At 37.6% G+C, this 18,620-nt stretch overlaps 2 protein-coding genes across 2 annotated transcripts; both read right to left on the reverse strand.

Annotated features, from left to right (window-relative positions):
• Nucleotides 1–1,603: 1,603 nt before the first annotated feature.
• On the reverse strand, nt 1,604–9,398 carry LOC110062515 (cilia- and flagella-associated protein 157-like). The gene is made up of 7 exons (XM_020769442.2): nt 8,660–9,398; nt 7,997–8,264; nt 7,499–7,642; nt 7,054–7,191; nt 3,700–3,905; nt 2,733–2,925; nt 1,604–2,316 (listed from the first exon to the last, which is right to left on the reverse strand). Exons 1-7 carry the CDS (start codon nt 9,247–9,249, stop codon nt 2,182–2,184), a joined length of 1,674 nt encoding a protein of 557 aa, XP_020625101.2. The 5' UTR covers nt 9,250–9,398; the 3' UTR covers nt 1,604–2,181.
• A 1,168-nt stretch (nt 9,399–10,566) lies between these two features.
• LOC110062548 (uncharacterized) lies at nt 10,567–18,354 on the reverse strand. The gene is made up of 6 exons (XM_020769476.2): nt 18,035–18,354; nt 16,105–16,237; nt 14,628–14,723; nt 11,521–11,685; nt 10,883–10,992; nt 10,567–10,789 (listed from the first exon to the last, which is right to left on the reverse strand). The coding sequence occupies exons 1-6, from the start codon at nt 18,304–18,306 to the stop codon at nt 10,681–10,683; spliced, it is 885 nt and encodes a 294-aa protein (XP_020625135.2). The 5' UTR covers nt 18,307–18,354; the 3' UTR covers nt 10,567–10,680.
• Nucleotides 18,355–18,620: the final 266 nt, after the last annotated feature.

Raw genomic sequence — 18,620 nt, forward strand, 5'->3', positions numbered from 1 at the left:
AAACTGATAGGGTTGCGGGATTTAGAAAGCCACGTATATGTTACTGACTCTCCGCCCGAAACGGTTACAAGAAAGAGCGGGAGCTAGTAGACTCTCTCCTGGCCTGCATGAAGCAAAACAAAGCTTGACCCCCGCAAGCTTGGAATACAGGAAAAGTTTGTTTCTTCTTGCCAGAATCCAGTTTGTTCGCCTTTCATGCTTGCAAAAGTAAGGACTGTGACGTTGATTCTCCCCCTCACCCCTCCCCCACCCTCTCTGCCCCGTTCAGTCATTCAGTTGTAAAATTGGGCCGCTCTTAAACGTCAACTCGATAGACGAACTACCCATGGCACGGCGGTAATTGTGTCAGTGTACGGTTTCAGTCGTAGCACAAGTCAAGTTTGAGGCTGATTCAAGTTCGAGTAACGAGTAAAGATTGGTTTAATTTGAGTATAATAATTGCTATTGTCAAAAAAGAATTGTCAGGTTTTGTTTTGCATTTTGAATCAACATAAGCTTAAGACTACCGGTATTCCTCGCTTAGCCTTGTCATCTATTGATTTTGCGGAGAACTCTTGATGATTTGGTTGGGTGATCTTAGTGGAAAAGTCTTCGGGAAACAGTCGATAACAAACGGCAAGGCTGGAAAATCATTTCTCGCCATTTTAGATAGCTTTAGATTTCAAGCTCATTCCACCAGACTTGTCAGAGTTGTGACCGGTTCCTCATTACTCCTGTCATGGTTACGGAAGGTAAGACAAACCCGTTGATTTAAGGAATTTGTGTATCTGTTTCACGATTGAGGCTGCTTATAAGTTGTTACCAAACGCAGGGCAGGGTGTGGCAGAATTGTTACGAAGTTTCCTAAACGTTTGTTGCGTTGCTAACGCTGATAATGTATCCATTCACAGCTATGCAGTGTTTCGAAAATCTTGGACAAGATTTTCCATAAAACCCATACACACGGAAAAATATACATTTGACGTCATTATTCCGTCGGACTGGACACACCGGTACCCATGAAGGTATACGGTGCTCATCGTCAGTGAAGTATCTAACTCACTTTAGGTTTCCACCCATGCCTGTCGTGTGTGCCCGTTTTGGCCAGCTGAATGCCGATAGAATGGCCTGCGCCATCTTGAACGCAAACTCGGTGGCCAAGTTATTTGATTTTCATTCAGTCAGCTATACCCTGCCAATTTATTTGGTAGCCGTCGGTTTCGCCCCATGGCGAGTTCGCCCCCACCGAGTTCGCCCCCACATCGACTCAACTTGATCGAGTTCGCCCCCTACCAGATCGAGTCGAATATAGAGATTATTGCTCGTTCTTTTATCCACTGCCTTATTAAATTACTGGAGGCGAGGAAACTTCGCTTGGTGGCGACCAGGAGTTCGTTGGTGGCAAGACTCCCTGATGGCGAGATGACATAAACATACATAGACTGAAATAGTTGTTCGAAAACGTTAAATAACTCGATGACAACTACGTAAACACGGACACAAAATTTTGGGGCAAAGTCGAAAAGTTGGGGGCGAACTCGAAATAGAAATTTTATAGTGGAGGCGAACTCGCCATGGGGCGAAACCGGTATCATTCTTTATTTTCCTTCTATCAGAAGATATGTAGGCATCAAAATAACCTTATTTATTGCAACAGAAGATATATTTACAAATTTAAAAAGGTCGCACCTTGTAAGCCTTCTAGTTTGGTATTCACTCGCCAACAAACACAACAAAAATGTATTCAAGCGACGCGGAGTAACAAACTCTATTCATATCTTTCATTGGATTATAAGGCGTATCACCAACTTTATAAAGCGACATTTACACCAAAAGCGGAGAGAAAAATATATTCATTGCTCACGGACATGAGTGAGAAAATTACACTATTTACAAAGTGGGATTTTGATGGAATTGATACAACAATGTGGCTGAACTGGAAATATGTGTACATAGTTTGTTTGCGCATAAGTTAGAGTTAGTAAGTCATACTCCAGTATGGCCTTGAAAGCGGCTTCCACATCGAAGGAAACTTGTACCAGTTCATTCCAGAGAACGGTGGCCTACAGCAATCTCTTGTAGTGAATAAATCCAACTACTTCGCAAAGTAACTAGACTAAAGTCATTCACCACGGAGACAGGGTGGTTTCTTGCAGAAAAACTAAATAGAAAACCTGTTGTCTGTACTTGGCAGCGCCCTGTTTAAGGTATTCTTCCACGTGACCCGCTGCCAACAGGTAGCTCTGTTCTGATTGGTGAATGGTAGTCACGCGATATGGAGTGACTAGAGGAAGTAGGACTTCGTTTGGAAAGGAGCTGATCAGCGAAAAACATGGCCTGCAAAAAAATAAAGAAAAATACAAGGATTACAAATACGGAGAAATAGCTTTCATTAATTACCACGCCATAGTTCACTGAACATAATTTCTAATGCATGGCTCTTATCTGTCAGGTTACAAAAAAAATATTTTATCATTAAAGCCTCGATTTTTTCCACGTATAGTGTAAGTGGGGTACTGGGAAAGATCGTAAGAGAGACGTTTACTCAAGAAATAACACAATTTAGAGCTTGAGCACGTTCTACACTATTGGCTACGAAGCTTCAAAAATGTGGCTAAAATCCACCATGCTTGTAAAATGTAAACATTTACAGTTGATGTCCACCTTCATTTGTATGCTACCCAGTATCGAATTTACAGGAATTATGAGACCAAGAACTTCAACACTTGTGTAAGAGATGTGTCGACACTGACCTTCTGTGCACTAACAGTTTGTACACCAATACTTCTGGTCTGCTTGCTAATGGGAGCCAGTGGTGAAGAAGCCCCGGTCCTCTCTCCAAGCTTTGGATGGGACCTGGGAACTATTCCCAGGTCTCCCAGCTTGTAATGTGGTAGAGGGCGGTTCACTGCTGCTGCTACGGCCTGTACTTTAGAAGCTAGAGTTCTAATATAGAGCCAAAGACAATGTCAGTAATAAGACACCTAATATCAAAACCTTCAGTATATATAGATGGCCTGTATAGCCTAGCAGTCTTTGTCATATACAGCATGTCTGCCTGCATGGTAACAAGCTATTAGACAAGAGTGAACTTTAACCAAGGAGCTATAACAAGACTAGAATTCATTATACTCCTTGCTGGACCAGTGAAGTCACTTACTAGATAACTACTGTACATCAAGTTTTGTGCGACAGGCTTTTATAAAATGGGAACTTCTCTTGAAATTTGAACACAACACTAGAATTAAAGAATTCATCATATGACTGCAAAAATTACTTCATTGTGATTGGCTAAGAACAGGCCAATTTATCGCTAATCTTTGACCAGGACTGCAGTGATCACTAACACATTTGCGGTTAGAATTTTCTCAGTAAGTCTGATGGCTCATACGCTGGTAGTGTAAAAACTTGCATTCATTCAATAGACCTTTTTTGTACTCTTGATATTGGACTGGAACCACCAGTAGCTTCCAACCGAGGCTAACGCAGGGAGTCTTTTCAAATGCAAATGATATTAACCCCAAACTACATGTAGTTTGACTTCCAATGCAATACCAAGAACACAAATATGGCCTATTTTCTATATAATTTGATCTCTTAACAGTTCTTGGGGCTTTGCTGAAGTTATTTGTCAAACCAAAAAAGTTATTCACCATTAACTTCAGTGATCTTGTTCCTTGAAACACAAAAACTTGCAAAGTTTCTCAAGTAATGACTTACTCCTTCTTTTTAGGTATATGTCTGCCTATATCTGGACTAGGGCTTGAGTATCCTCTAGTCTGGCGAGTTGGTATAAAATCCTTTGCACTAGGACCCACACCAAATGAAGCTGCATCATTCAATATTCCTAGAAGTGTCTGCACTAGATTTTCACGTTGAGAAATGGCCTCTGCTTCATATCGCTTTCCGTCGACAACAGTGGGTGCCTAAAAGATCAGAGAAAAAAAGGAAACCATTCAAACACTTACAAGGAACTTGAGCAATGAGTTAGATATTATACATGTACTGTATATGACTTGTAATTACGTCTGAAACCATTGTTCAAGAATATTACTCACTAGGAAGAAAACTTGGCAGTCTTACAAATTAACTCAATCCACACATGTCTGTGATTTCAGCAAGACTATAACCTTGATAAGTAGTTTCTTAAATAAATAATAAATAAGTAAATAAAAATTAACATGGATATACGCTTAGCTTGAGAGCTAGTTTACAGGTATTCCACCAAATAACTAATGAGAACCTGGCAACTAATCAACGCCAATATCACAATTCATCAGGTAAAAATCACAAATTAAATACTAATTAAAACTATTCAAAATAAAAACTAGTGCTAAAAAGTCACAACATTTCAACCTCTCCGAGGTCATTTCCAAGTGAGTAAAATTTTTCTAAATTAGCATAAACATGTTAAAAACAAGTTATAATATAGATAAAAATGTAGCAAATGCTAAAATGTGATAAAATATGCGAAAAAGTGTAAAAAATATACAATGGAAGAATAAAATAATCTTAGCAAGAATTGCTCTAAACAAATAATTTGGCACGAATTGAATCGCACTGTTTGTTTAGCGTTGGTTTCAATTCTTTGATAAAAAGCATTTCAAAAATGAGGCAATCAAATTTGTTGTGACACTTTCTTAAGATTCGAAAACTCTGTGCTATGTCTTCTGGCTCCATATGGTGCTGTTCTCTGAGGTGGTTCCGATTGCCGATCCTTTGTGTTCTTCAATTCGTTGGTGTAGGTGTTGGCACGTGTAGCCGACATAGCCTACATCACACGGGCCACACTGAAATGAATACACCACGCACCTTATTTTTGAAATGTTTTTTATCAAAGAACCGAAACCAACGTTAAACAAACAGTGCAATTCAATTCCCACCAAATTATTTGTTTAGAGCAATTCTTGCTAATCACTATGTTATTTTTCCATTGTATATTTTTTACACTTTTTCACATATTTTATCAGATTTTAGCGTTCGCCACACTTTTATCTATTATAACTTGTTTTTAACATATTTAAGCTAATTTAGAAAAATTTTACTCACTTGAAAATGACCTCAGAGAGGTCGAAACGTTGTGACTTTTTAGCACTAGTTTTCATTTCAAAAACTATAACCTTAACTTAAAATTAAACCATTTTGACAACTTTAGAGTATAAACTAATAACAATATCATTATGCATTGGTCTACATAAAGATAGATTTTATTTAAACTAAACAATTTTTTTCCAAATTCTTGGATCAATGAACATTTATAGCACATTAAATTTTAGGGGCAACTGACAAAGTGATTTAGATTTTTAACATGCCATGATGGTAATGGGCATTGCTGTACAGTGCTATGCACCATGCCTTTGCCACTTATAAAATTTGATAAGGTTACTGTATACCTTCAGGGGTGTCTCGCATCCAAGCGATGTAGTACGTCCTGTTTAAGCTGTAGATACCTAAACCTCTGTATCAAATTGAAGCTTATAGAGCTGGCTATCAAACCATACCAAAAAGTTTGAAATAAAATGAACTGTTGATTTTTTCAAGGCCGCTAAATGTGAGTGTCCTAATCACCTTTTGGAAGCTACAAGTCAAAGCGAATTTTGTTTTTTGCCAATTTATTTCTTTCCTTGGTTTCAGGACAAAAAGCGCTAAAAAAGTGTGTCTGCGTTTTGCCATATTCAATTGCAGTAAAAAGTTACAGAACATTTTCGAAATAGGATTTAAAAAATGTGAAGTGATCGTACAAAAACTGCTCTCGGAAAAAAAAAAATTCAAAAAACACAATTTGCAGACATGGTTTTGTTTTTTATATATTAATCTAGCTACTGTCCAAATTTGAGAGCAATCAAACAAATCCCCTTTGAGTTGTAACTCTTTAAAGTGTCTGCTTCAAGCAAAAAAATTTATTCGAGAAAACAGCGCTAAGGAAAAATCTCTTGCTTCACAAACAAACTCCACCCACAAATGCCTTCAACAGGGTTCTCAGATCACTGAGCCAATCAGCGCTTGGAAAATTTACTACCATTGACTCACGGTGAAATTTACACATGAATCTCCAAAACACCCTTGTGTTTTGCAATACGCTCAAGCTCGGTTTTTCTTAGAGCTGGTCTGGCAAAATAGGGAAGACGAAAAAGGATACAAACGCTAGAGTGGCTGGGCAATGAGAACAAACTGAACAAAAGAAAGCACAGTGGAGCAAATGTACATGGATAATATTCCAGTGGATCTCAATGAGTTGGATGATTCATCAGTATCGGACTCAACAAAAGAGTCACTGTAAACATTGCTGTTATCACTGTTGAGTTCCCAAATTTTTACAGAACCTTTCTCTTCTCTTGACTTGATCTTTTTGCCTGTTTGATACAATAGTTATAGCTTCATCCGCGAGGCCAACTTTTGCTTCTTCACTCATTGATGTGTTTTCATTCGTTGTTCACTTTTTCGAACTGGTAAACAGAGTTTTCCGTGGTCCATGTTTACTTATAACTTAATAGAATTACACCTAATACGAAAAATGCTTGGATAACAATGCTGATTAACTGAGTAGCCAGCCAATTCGTGGTATCCATATAGGTAATATTCCTGCGAAAGTAGTCTCGGTTGATTGCGTACATGTTATAGGGATGTCAATTGAGAGGGAACTTTTACTTCCAGCCATAATGTAAAACCTCCATTTCTCTGCCAATATTAAGTTTTTTTCAATTTTGTTTTCAGAAATTAGAGATTACTCTTTGACCATTGCTTTGAACCAAAAATCCAAATTTGAAGGAAATTGCTAATCTGAAGGTATACTGTAACCTTAAACTGAAATATTTTTGACAACTTTCTGAACTTTTTGCTGGCTTTTATTTCAACCAACTATCAAAAATTGTCAAATTCACCATTCACTCTCTTGAGAATTTGAAGTGTCAACCTGCAAACATTTGAAACTGGCAGCAAGTTGTCGCAGTTTCACTGGCCATTTGAAATGGAAGCTAACTCAGAAATTGTCAAAAAGATGTCAAAAAGTTCCTAAAAACATTCCTACGTGGCAACAGTAAGGCGTGTAGCACTGTCTACATATAAACAACATACCATCAGTGAAGTTCTGAGAGCTTGTGCAGCCTGAGAAAGAATTCCAGTCAACTCATCTTTCTTCTTCATGGACAGATCTCTGTCCTTTGTAACTTTTGCAAGTTCATTCTCTAGAGATTCCTTGTTTTCTGTTGTTTTCTGTTAAAACAGTTTGAGGAGAATTCAATACAAGTCAAGTTTGTTCACACCATTGACAATATAATATATTATATATTACACATGTTATACAGGAAATTAAAAGATACAGGTACATTTTCAGGAATTTGTTTAAAACTTGAGCCAGGAGCAAGGAATAGCATTACTGGGTAGCCTGTCATAAGGGTTCTATGGCAGCCTGTCATAAAACCCTTGCATTCACAAGTGTCATAAGGCTGTTCAGATTTACCTTAAATCAATCACTAGCTCAACTTCCCCATAGAATCCAGTAACATTTGGAACAACCCACCTTCAATTCTTCCTTGATGCTATCCACCTGTGCTCGAAGCAGCTCCACCTCACTCTCCCTGTCTTTATTATGTCCTTCCAACTCATCATATTCAACCAGCATCTCCTCTTGTTGTTTGGCTTTCTCTGCCAACATACGGATCATCTGAAACCATACAAGCAGGCACTCTTCAAATCCTGCTGAAGTTTATTTATTACAGATTCTAAGCTTATGTCCCATTGAGATGCCTCACAGATATTAACATTGATACCCAGTCAATGACTCTATGATAGTGAAATTTTCTGCTTCAGTGAGGTGTTTTCCTTAGAGTTAGGAGAGCTGAATTTTATACAAAGGCTTAGATAAGTCAAAGACCCACTGAGTAGTCTCAAGCTGTGTTGTAGAGATAGCTGATTCTTGATGTTAGGGCATTCACTGTTCTACATTCTGATAAATGGAGCAAACACAAAAAGTCCTAAAAAAACCCTGAAAATCAGATTGCATTAACTGCGTATTCACCTTTTGATTGCTGCTGTTTTTCTTGGCCAGCTCCTTCTCATTATGTTCCAGCATATCAATCTGAAGTTTCATCTTTTTCTCCCTGGTTCTCAGTTCATCATTTTCTTGAATGAGTTCCATGGTTTTGTCTGACATCTTAGCCAGCTGTGCATTAATAGAGACATTCTCTCTTATTGTTCTTTTGGTTGTTTCGGCCATCTGTTTGTTTGATACCTTCCTAAATTCTGCAGCAACTTGGTTCAGTCGCAGCACCATCTCTTTCTTTAACCTGGGTCAAATAAGGTCAAAAAAGGAATACAATATATTACATGTATATCAATATTATTAACAGAATACTTTACCGGCTCTTGGGAGAAATAAGGTGGTAACAACATACAATGTACATTAGCACAACTACATTATAAGTTCTTTCGTACCATATTTATCTCTCCTTACAACAAAAATTCTTATAGACACATACTTAACTGCAAGCACCAAGACCATTAATGCCTTGTGATTTTATAGTATGCATATCAACCATGTCTACATATCTCCATGTGAAGTTAACTACCAAGTTAGACTTCAAGTCAAATTGACCCAATAAGGGACATTCAACAGCTACAGTTGATAATTAACTAACAAAGTCTCGCTTTTTGTAAGTGTTTTAAAAAGAAAAACACAGACCTGTCCTTGTCAACGACAGCTTTCCTTTCCAAATTGTAAATGACGTCTTTATGTTCTTTCTGCTGTTTTTCCAGTTCCTCCTCCATCTTTGCAAACTTTGCCATCAAATCTTCCTTTTGAACACGAAACTCTTCCAGTGAAGCTAATTTTCCACCCAAAACCATATTCTCTGATGTTAACTGATCCTTAATTTCCTGCATTTCAGTTCTCAAAGTAGCTAACTGTACTTCGTATTGATCTTTTTCGCCATCCTTGGCTTGTTGTAGTCCGATCAGTCGATCCTGAAGGTCAGCTATTTCGTCCGCTCTTTGCTCCAATTGCTTTTTCAAAAACGAAACAATTTCTTTTTTATCCGTTGTTTGTTGTTCGTATTGAGATCTGTAATCCTGATTTGCCAGTTCAAGCTCGTCGCACTTTTTCTGGTAGCGAGCAAGCCTTTCTTCCAAGTCTCGTATCTGGATAAGGAAATACTCCTTCGACAACTCATTGAGGATGTCACTCGAAGGTGCTGCAGAGGGAGACTTTTTGGCGCTCTTTTTACCACTCTTCTTCTTCTTGCCACTTTTCTTTCCTTTCTTTTTTGGAGGCATGACTTAAAACAATCGAGAGACAATCTTAAAATGGCAAAGTACAAGTCGCTCAAATATTAAATCCTTCGTCTCGCACACAAAACAATAATCATGGCGACTATTAGAGTAGTTGCCATGGGAACGAAAAGATCAAACAAGGCAGTCGTTCTTTAAGTACAGCGGATTACATAACAGGTCGTGTAATGGTTGTCCGCGAGGACAATTTTGCGCCAAATGGATTGTTTAATATCCTTTAAATATTTTTCGCAACGCTTGCAGTTTTGAAAATTAGGGGGAATATCACTCGGATAGCCAGTCAACCCATGTCTCTTCCAAACTACCTTTTCCTCATGTCAAAGTCCTGCCAGGTGAGCGGGCGACGAAAATGGGTTTGTTTTTTACTTTCTCATATTGCGATGAAAATGGTGCTGGGTCAAGGTTATAGCAGCAATGGATTAAAATGTCCACCCCAACTTTGTTCTGATGCTTATTTTTGCAAACTCTGACATGAAATACAGAAAATGTCTATTCATTTACTTGTCTGTTTTTTTGTTTGTTTGTTTGTTTGTTTGTTTAATGTTTTTAATGAAGCACCCCCCCCGTCCCTGCTCCCCTACCTTGCAACATTTTCCAGTTTCTCCTGAAGCTTGTTATGTCATAACAAAAGTGCATGATGAGAGCCTTTAGTAGGTCCACTAGTAGTACTCAGACCGTGAGCATTTTACCATCTCTAGAACGTTTTGAAAATGTCTTGTAATATGTTCGAATACATTTTATGTGCATGCTGTATTATATTTTAACTTCTTCAATATTTTAACATTTTTTAACTAAATATATATATATTTTTTATATGTAGCCCACAATGTAAACTACTGGGTTACCAGTAATTGTGTCAGCTATTAAAGTGTTTTATTATTTATTACAATGAGAAAAGCAAGTAAGTTACATTGGGGGATTTGTCCAAAATATCACAGGGAGAAAGAAGGTGGAACCCTCCCTTAGAAATTACCAGGAGGGGGATTGGTAAGGGGGATTCAATTTCAGAAAAGTGACATCGAAAAGTATTTAAAAAATTGCTTAGTCACCAGCATTCAGAGATGGATAGTTCTTCAACACAACGATCCTGCTGAAAACATTCAGGGATTCTAAAGTAACTACTTACACAAAAATTGATTTTTTGCTTTGCCTCTAGCCCCTGGACTACCAAACCTGACAAAAATTTGTCACCCTATTCGTTATGTTCAAGGAGTCAAACCATGTTCATCAACATCAGGCTTTGCAGACTTTGTACATGTATTTCTACCACAGAAGGTGCCAAAAACCATACACAAAACTGTCTTCAATAAATAAAACAGGATCTCTTTAATCTCTGTGTAATTATTAAACTATAAAATAATCTCATAGCAATACATCTTGGTAATATTAAAATGCTGACATAACAAACAGCTATGGCTAAGTTCTCATTGCAGTTGATTTTCTTTTGTTTGTTTTCTTTTTGTGAAATCCTTTCTTTCCACTTTGCTTTGCAGCCTGTATTTCCAAATATTTTTTCTTGTTGTACCTGTAACAGTAACAAAAACCACACATATTAAAATTTTATTGCCAATTATTACACAGGAATCATATTAAGTTGCACAACCAACATACACTGTACCTCCTAAATTCAGCATCTGATAGTAACTCATCAATCAAGTTACTCTTCCGTTGACGCTTAGGAATACGAGAAGTGTAGAAGTCTGCAGATCCCTCCACCACAGTACCAATCTGTACAATAAAGCAATTCATAATAAATTAAAGACATGATCCATAAATAAATACCGTACTTTACTTTGTAACAGGTTGAGTCTGAATACAAGCCAAGTGGCCTATCAGGCCGGAGCTTATCCCAGTTTCTGTAGCATGAAGCGACTAGGAGAATTTCTTCTCCCTAGAGGATGGGATGTTAGTTCATCGCAGGGTGACTCCCAGCATTAAGTTTGTGGGCACCCATTTACACACCTTTGTGGAGAGAGGCACTGTGAGAGTTAAGTGTCTTGCCCAAGAACACAACGCAAGGTCCCCAGCCAGGGCCAGGGCCAGCATTGTATATTTCTGAGATTTAGAGCAGTAGAAAATGTTAATGTTTTCAAATTTTAAACTTTTCCTTCTCGCTTCTGATGCAATAAACTAGAATTAACAGGATTTTTCTTCAGGCAAAACGTTTTCACAAACTTATCCAATTTGCAAAGGTTGACAGAAGCAATGTTACTACCTGGTACCATAATTTTGTACAATAATTCAATCGTTAATAACCTGGAAATATTTAGGCAAAGCAGATGAGTCATTCTTCTTGTAATGTCGTTTTCTGTCCAAGATATTTCTCATTTTTATAACTTTCATGTCCTGTTCAATTTCTGGCGTTAACTGAGTTGCTGGAAGGTTAAACCACATCGGCCCTGCAGACTCCTCTTTGGTTTTCTGAAATATCAAGCAAAAAGTCACATCACATTTGAACAAGTTATAATAATTATTATGTATGGTACCACAACCGTATAATCTCAAGGGGAAGGTGCCACAGGCTGTGGACAAACTGCACAGAGTGAGATGTGACATTGTAGATCACATTAAACAGGATCTGGATTACATAGCACACACTGGTGGGATATACTGACACTAATGTTGTTTTGACATAAAGTGTTTTTACGATGATGATGATGATGATGATGATAATGATGATGACAGCAGTGATAATGGCGACAGCAACAGCAGCAGTGGCAACAACAACGATGAAGATACCTTAAAATAAGCAATGCAATTAAGTTTCCTACATGTAGATGTTTAGTTCCTACATGGATCATTTTCACCCGGACGATCACACTATACGAACTACTGATACTCCTGGGTTCAAACCATTTATTATAATAGTACTTTTCTCTCACTACACCTCAATGGTTATGTATAATTATTTTATATATACATGCAATATTCAATTATCGGCTTATGAACCTTCTTTTGTTTTTTGTGAGTGAACTTTGAAGAAACATCATTTTCAATAGGACTTTTGTAGTTCATTTAGTGTGATTGTCTGTTGTTGGTGAATGACGTTTCGAAAACCTGAGCGGAAGTCATCTACAACACTGACTTTATTAGACGAAACATTTACCGGCCTACTGAAGCTGACGCTACGAACAGGAACCCAACACCTGTTACTACAGTGATTATACCTTACATTAAGGGCACTTCTGAGACATCTCACGGATCCTACAGCCCTACAACATCCGTGTAGCCCACAAACCTACAACTACGTTACGACACTTACTGACCAATGTGAAAGACAGGGACAAACCTAACAACAGACAGGGAGTAGTTTACAAGATCAAATGCTCCGACTTTCAGGCTTCCTACACTGGTGAGACTGGCAGAAACCTTAACACAAGACTGACTGAACACAAAAGAGCTACGAGAAATGGTGATGCCAACTATTTTCAACGATTGACTCTGGAAAGCTGGTACACTAACCTAGAACAAACGCCTCTCAACAGATGTCAACAACTACCAGCACCTTACAAATGACTTATCCAAAACGGAAACGAAACCAACAAACGGACTTCTAACAGACCGACCTAAAAATACACAGACCAAAAACCGACCAATTTGACCACAGGCGACCCAAGCTCTCACTGTTATCCTTTTTTTACTTTTACACAAATGTTCAGCCTAATGTGACGTATGGCATATACTATTACATAACGACTGAATTTGACTACACGAAACGTGACTCTGGCCTTGCAGCATATGGAGGTGTTGTGTCACAATGGTTTGAATTCATAAAGGTTTGTATGAGAATGCAACGGTTTTGCTTGAAAAGTCGATTATTCTTATATTTTGTGAATAAAATCTACTTACCCTGTTACTGTGTTGTATTCTTTGTTGTTTGCCAGCTCCTCAGGCTGATCTAACGCAATTTCGGCGAGTTATTGCTCTGTGGTTTTCCACTGCTAAAAGAAAGGCCAGAGGCCGGAGTGCCCGCCGCTCAAGGCAAATAAATCCACTGAAAATAACCCTGCTGCCTCAATTCCTCCGTAGAATCGAAGAAGAGATGTTGTAAACTACTGGGCAACCAGTAAATTATGTTACCCTCGTTAAATAAAGCCTTTTTGTTTTTTTTGTTTTTGTTTTTGTTAAGTTCCATGTCAGTTCACTCGCTACGCGATTTCGTCCACAACGCCTTCGCAACGATATATTTATTTCGAGATTGCTTCACTCACAAATTCGAAAACAGCCGCTTCACAAAAGTTAGGACACTTTCGCGGTGTCGGGTAACTATAATTCGCAGGTAACCGGGCACTCCCTTTATGGGTTTGACAAATAAAGCACGAGGGTACCAGGGAGCATTTTGGTTTGACTGTTGACAAATCGTTGCTGACTACCCCCGGTTGGGCTAATTATAGTTACCCAACACCGCAAAAATGTCCTAACTTTTGTGAAGTGGCTGTTTTCGAATTTGCGAGCGAAGCAATCTCAAAATAAATATATCGTTGCGAAGGCGTTGTGGATGGAATCGCGTAGCGAGTGAACTGACATGGAACTTCAAGATCTCTTCTTCAATTCTACAGAGGAATTGAGCCGGCAGGGTTATTTTCAGTGGATTTATTCGCTTTGAGCGGCGGGCACTCCGGAAATCATTGTCCGGCCTTGTCTTTCTTTTAGTAGTGGAAACCCACAGAGCAATAACTTGCCGAAATCGTGTTAGATCGGCCTGAGGAGCTCGCAAACAACAAAGAATACAACACAGTAACAGGGTAAGTAGATTTTATTCACAAAATATGATATGAAATAATTGACTTTTCAAGCAAAACCATTGCATTCTTATACAAACCTTTATAAATTCAAACCATTGTAACACAACACCTCCATATGCTGCAAGGCCAGAGTCACGTTTCGCGTAGTCAAATTCAGTCGTTATGTAATAGTAAATGCCATACGTCACGTTAGGCTGAACGTTCACATAAAAGTGAAAAAAAAAGGATAACATTGAGAGCTTGGGTCGCCTGTGATTTGACTAACAATAGACGGATCGAAACCCACCAATGACTGATGACAAACTTTACATGAGTCTTTCAGCCAATACCATCATGGCTAAACTGACCAATAACGTTCAATGGACCAGACTTATAACACCATTGACTAACAAACACTATTCACTTGACTCTGAAGATGACTTCTGCTCAGGTTGTCGAAACGTCAGTCACCAACAACAGTTCTTTTCAGAACTACACTCACCCAGACGATCACACTATACGAACTACTGATACTCCTGGGTCCAAACCATTTACTATAACAGTACTTTTGTCTCACTAGACCTCAATAGTTATATATAATTATATATATGTGCAATATTCAATTATCGGCTTATTAACCTTCTTTTGTTTTTTGTGAGTGAACTTTGAAACATGCACTGGAGGAACAGAATGCCTCTTTTCAAAGTCGCTTGTAATCACACTTCGTTTCATCAGCTGAAAGAAACAAAAACTGTGTTATTCAAGTATTACAAGTACATTGAATGAAACTGCTTGACCTGATGCAACACCTCTTCCAACATTCTTTATTGTTGATCTCTATTAACTTTACAGTACAGGACTTACAGTGTACAAGATTGGAGGAAAGTCCTATTTGGTAAATAAACACCTTCTCACTTTGTTGGTATGTCAGCTGATTATGTTCGCAGCTGAGAAATATTTGTCCAGGAAGAGAAGCATTGAGGGTAAATGTGAAATTTTAAGGCAAATCTTTCAGCTAACAACATTATCAGCCAACATACCACCAAGCCAGAAAGGGGTTCATTTATTCTAGAACTCTCTGATTAATTTTTGCATCGTACAAAAACTGTTCCTAAAAAAAGCCAGTAGCAATAATAATGGCAAATGTGCATGATTAACATACATGTAAGCAAGTACATTTCATAAGTTTAGTTAACCTCATTTAAGGTACAAGTAAACACAGTGTATTAATTGTCTGTTTTAAAAAATGATTCAAATTTAAGTTTGCCTAAGAAGTAAAATGTGACAGTTGTAACTTTCTTCACCTTCAAACATTGACATATTCTGATGACTTTTTAGTACTTTCAGGAACAGAATTTGCCACCAATGTTTTAATGTCTCTGTCTTTGAACTCTACAAAATGAGTTTGTTTTTTTTCAATATAATATTAAAGAATGTGTAGTTGAAACTCTCGAGCTGGTTTTGTTTTTCAATGAAAATAATTGGAGGACTAATATCTATGTAGACACAGGGTTATTGCATGATATCCATCCTGTAATTTTGCACCACATAATGTAAAGTATCCAGTAAAATCACACAAAAATTCATCCCTGGGTTAGAACAGAGAATAAAGTTCAGGAAACAAAAACTACATGTAGTCATATGCATACCACAAGTATTACAGATTAGTAAAGAGGTAACTTTAGAATATGCATGATTTCTTTATTAATATTTTGATCTACAGCATTAACGTATGCCATGTGGTTACGAAAAATATGTTTTTTTTGGCAGCTGCATCAACTCTTGCTAAAACTGTTTATTTTCTGAGAGATTTTGTATTTGTTGTGACTACAAAATTACGATAAAATTCTGTAGTCAAAACAAATACAAATCTCTCAGAAAATAAACAATTTTAGCTCTTGAATAGTTGGCAGTTTCTATTGAATAGCTATTGGTAGCTTCCTTCTGTGGTTTAAATGTTACACACACTGTATAACCATATTTCCATTCAGTGAGTTATGCTCCATCACTCAGTGACACAACAGACAGGGTATTCACACTGTTCAATTAATTTTGCAAAACTCAACCCAACTTTTTTAAAGGAGTACTACAGGAATAAAATGTTCTAATTTCTCACCTCTTTGTTATTGCAAACAACATCATCAAAGCTCCTACTAGTTGTGACAGGTTTGAAGCTGGTTTTGTCAAACTTGAGATACAAATCATCTGTATCAATGTCCACTTGCAACTCAGATGAGAGCACGGAAGGACTACAACAAACAAACTGAATAAGTCTTGCTCCACGTAAATTAGCTTAATGCAGTTACTGAGTCAGTTAAATTATTTTTCAACTTCTGCTTTGCTGTTCCTGTGAATTTTAGAAGGAGGCAGGCAAAGGGATCACTTGACTGACCTCATACACCCGAGGCCAAAAGTGAAATCCTTAACAAAGAACAATAAAATTTAAAGTCTCTTTCACTGCTGTTATTTGGGTTGCAATGAACACTTCTCCCCACTAACGGCTGCTCATACGTGACCTACATTCCTTTGCATGGTTTAGCCAATAATTGCTTCAATGCTCATGTGTTCATATCTAAGTTGAGCCAAAATTCACCAACTTCACCAATCAAAAGTTCTGTCTTAATTATCATTACACCAAGCATCAGAGATGTCGCCTTTTGAATTTGATACACACCAGACATCAAAATAAAACAAAGCTTTCTCCAAATACCGCACACCTGATTGAAAAACTTAATATGCAGAGAAAAAATTATATATGCATTAATAGGCATCCAAGTTTAGAATTAATGCGATCTTACAGCATTTGGCCAAACATTAACCGCCACTTTCTTTCCAATCTGTGTCAAAGTAAATGCAGTCAAAACAAAAGGAATGCAGTACAGGGAAGAAACAGTGCATAAGCACCTAAATGGTGACTGCAAAGAAGACTTTAAAATCTACAGAAATTTCCTTTTATCTGACTAATTTCACAGTAAGAGAGGCTTTGGACAAACAATTAAGAATAAAAATAAGTGATAATAATTTCGATGACGTTTCGATGACTCATTCACCATTTTCAAATTTTCAAATTCTAAAAGTCAGATTCCTCTGCATTCTTTATTATTATACCTGATTTTTATTCTTAATTTCACAGTGATGCACATCAGGCATTCCAAATCAGTCAATAGGAATGCTTTATTTTCAGCCCAAAATTTTACTACATTTTAGATCGGGTAGAGTTCCTACATTTTAAGCTTTTCTACAACTACAATATCATGATAAGTTAATAAAGATGGTGAATTTTAAGCTCGATAATGAAATGCGAAGGTGAATTAATCAACATGACACGAGCGTGGGACAAAGAAAAATTCTGAGTCCCCGACAGGAATCAAACCCATGACCTCCCGAACACCGGGCGGGCACTCTATCCACTGAGCTACGAGAACTCATGGAGACCAAGGTCATTTAACTGAGTTCATATATGATAGGTGTCCTGCATACTGCTAGGATCAATGCTATCGAATTCATCGTGAGTAGTGATAAGTTAATAAAGATGGTGAATTTTAAGCTCGGTAATGAAATGCGAAGGTGAATTAATCAACATGACACAAGCGTGGGACAAAGAAAAATTCTTTATTATTCTTTATTAAAATTCTTTATTAACTTATCACAGGACACCTATCATATATGAACTCAGTTAAATGGCCTTGCTCTTCATGAGTTCTCGTAGCTCAGTGGATAGAGCGCCCGCCCGGTGTTCGGGAGGTCATGGGTTCGATTCCTGTCGGGGACTCAGAATTTTTCTTTGTCCCACGCTCGTGTCGTGTTGATTAATTCACCTTCGCATACAATATCATGATTTAAGTCTCTTATCGATCACTCTAGCGCTAAGCCACACTGAGGGAAGATCAGTTCTAATTCCCTGCATGTACTTTGCTACAACCCACGACATTCTCCCAGCATGGCTATGAAGCTTGGTTACCTCGCAGTTAGAAAATCACACAGCAATCTTAATTTAATTTGCAAACTTTGTTATACCCATTTAAAAGATCTCACAATCAACTTACTCCTTTAATTTGGTTTTGAATTCAGTTGGAAGACTGAGAAATTCCTCTGCTCTTCCAGGCTCGTCTTCTTCTTGTGAACTCATCCAAATTCTCTCACTACTGACATCATCATCAATTTCTTCTCTCCCGTCTGTTGCAATGTCATCGTAAGGTTTTGCAACCAAGTCTCCTGTTTCAGGACTCGTGATATCTGCAGGTTCTTCTTGACTACTTCCCTCTGTTTCGGAAAATGCTGCGTCTTTTTTCGCCGCTAAACGTTTACTTCGCCTCATCTTGTGATGGATTTTTTTGTGACTTTCTCCTCATTTTCAAGCCAGCGGTAAAGCCTACTACGTAGGCGCAATATGTGTCTCGGTTCCAGATCCAGTCGCGCCAGTCGAATCCAGTCCTCTTCTTATCCAAAATGTGGTGGTAAACATTAACTTATTTTATTTATTTATTTTTTTTATAATTATTTTACTTATTTATTTATTTATCTATCTATCTATCTATCTATCTATTTATTTATTTATTTATTTATTTATTTATTTATTTATTTATTTATTTATTTGCGTTTTCCCGCATGATGATTGTCGTTTCTACGTAT

This window comes from Orbicella faveolata, unplaced genomic scaffold (assembly GCF_042242905.1).
Source record: "Orbicella faveolata isolate gen_17 unplaced genomic scaffold, um_ofav_v1 contig_37, whole genome shotgun sequence".
NCBI lineage: Eukaryota > Metazoa > Cnidaria > Anthozoa > Scleractinia > Merulinidae > Orbicella > Orbicella faveolata.

Excerpts from the sequence above, each read along its gene's own strand:
- LOC110062515 (XM_020769442.2), bottom strand. The coding sequence starts at position 9,249 with ATGCCTCCAAAAAAGAAAGGAAAGAAAAGTGGCAAGAAGAAGAAGAGT. Across the intron at positions 8,265-8,659 it reads GCTGTCGTTGACAAGGACAG|GTTAAAGAAAGAGATGGTGC; the intron begins GTCTGTGTTTTT and ends TATTTGACCCAG. Across the intron at positions 2,317-2,732 it reads AAACTGTTAGTGCACAGAAG|GCCATGTTTTTCGCTGATCA; the intron begins GTCAGTGTCGAC and ends ATTTTTTTGCAG.
- LOC110062548 (XM_020769476.2), bottom strand. The coding sequence starts at position 18,306 with ATGAGGCGAAGTAAACGTTTAGCGGCGAAAAAAGACGCAGCATTTTCC. Across the intron at positions 14,724-16,104 it reads TTGTTTGCAATAACAAAGAG|CTGATGAAACGAAGTGTGAT; the intron begins GTGAGAAATTAG and ends TGTTTCTTTCAG. Across the intron at positions 10,993-11,520 it reads CTTTGCCTAAATATTTCCAG|ATTGGTACTGTGGTGGAGGG; the intron begins GTTATTAACGAT and ends TTTATTGTACAG.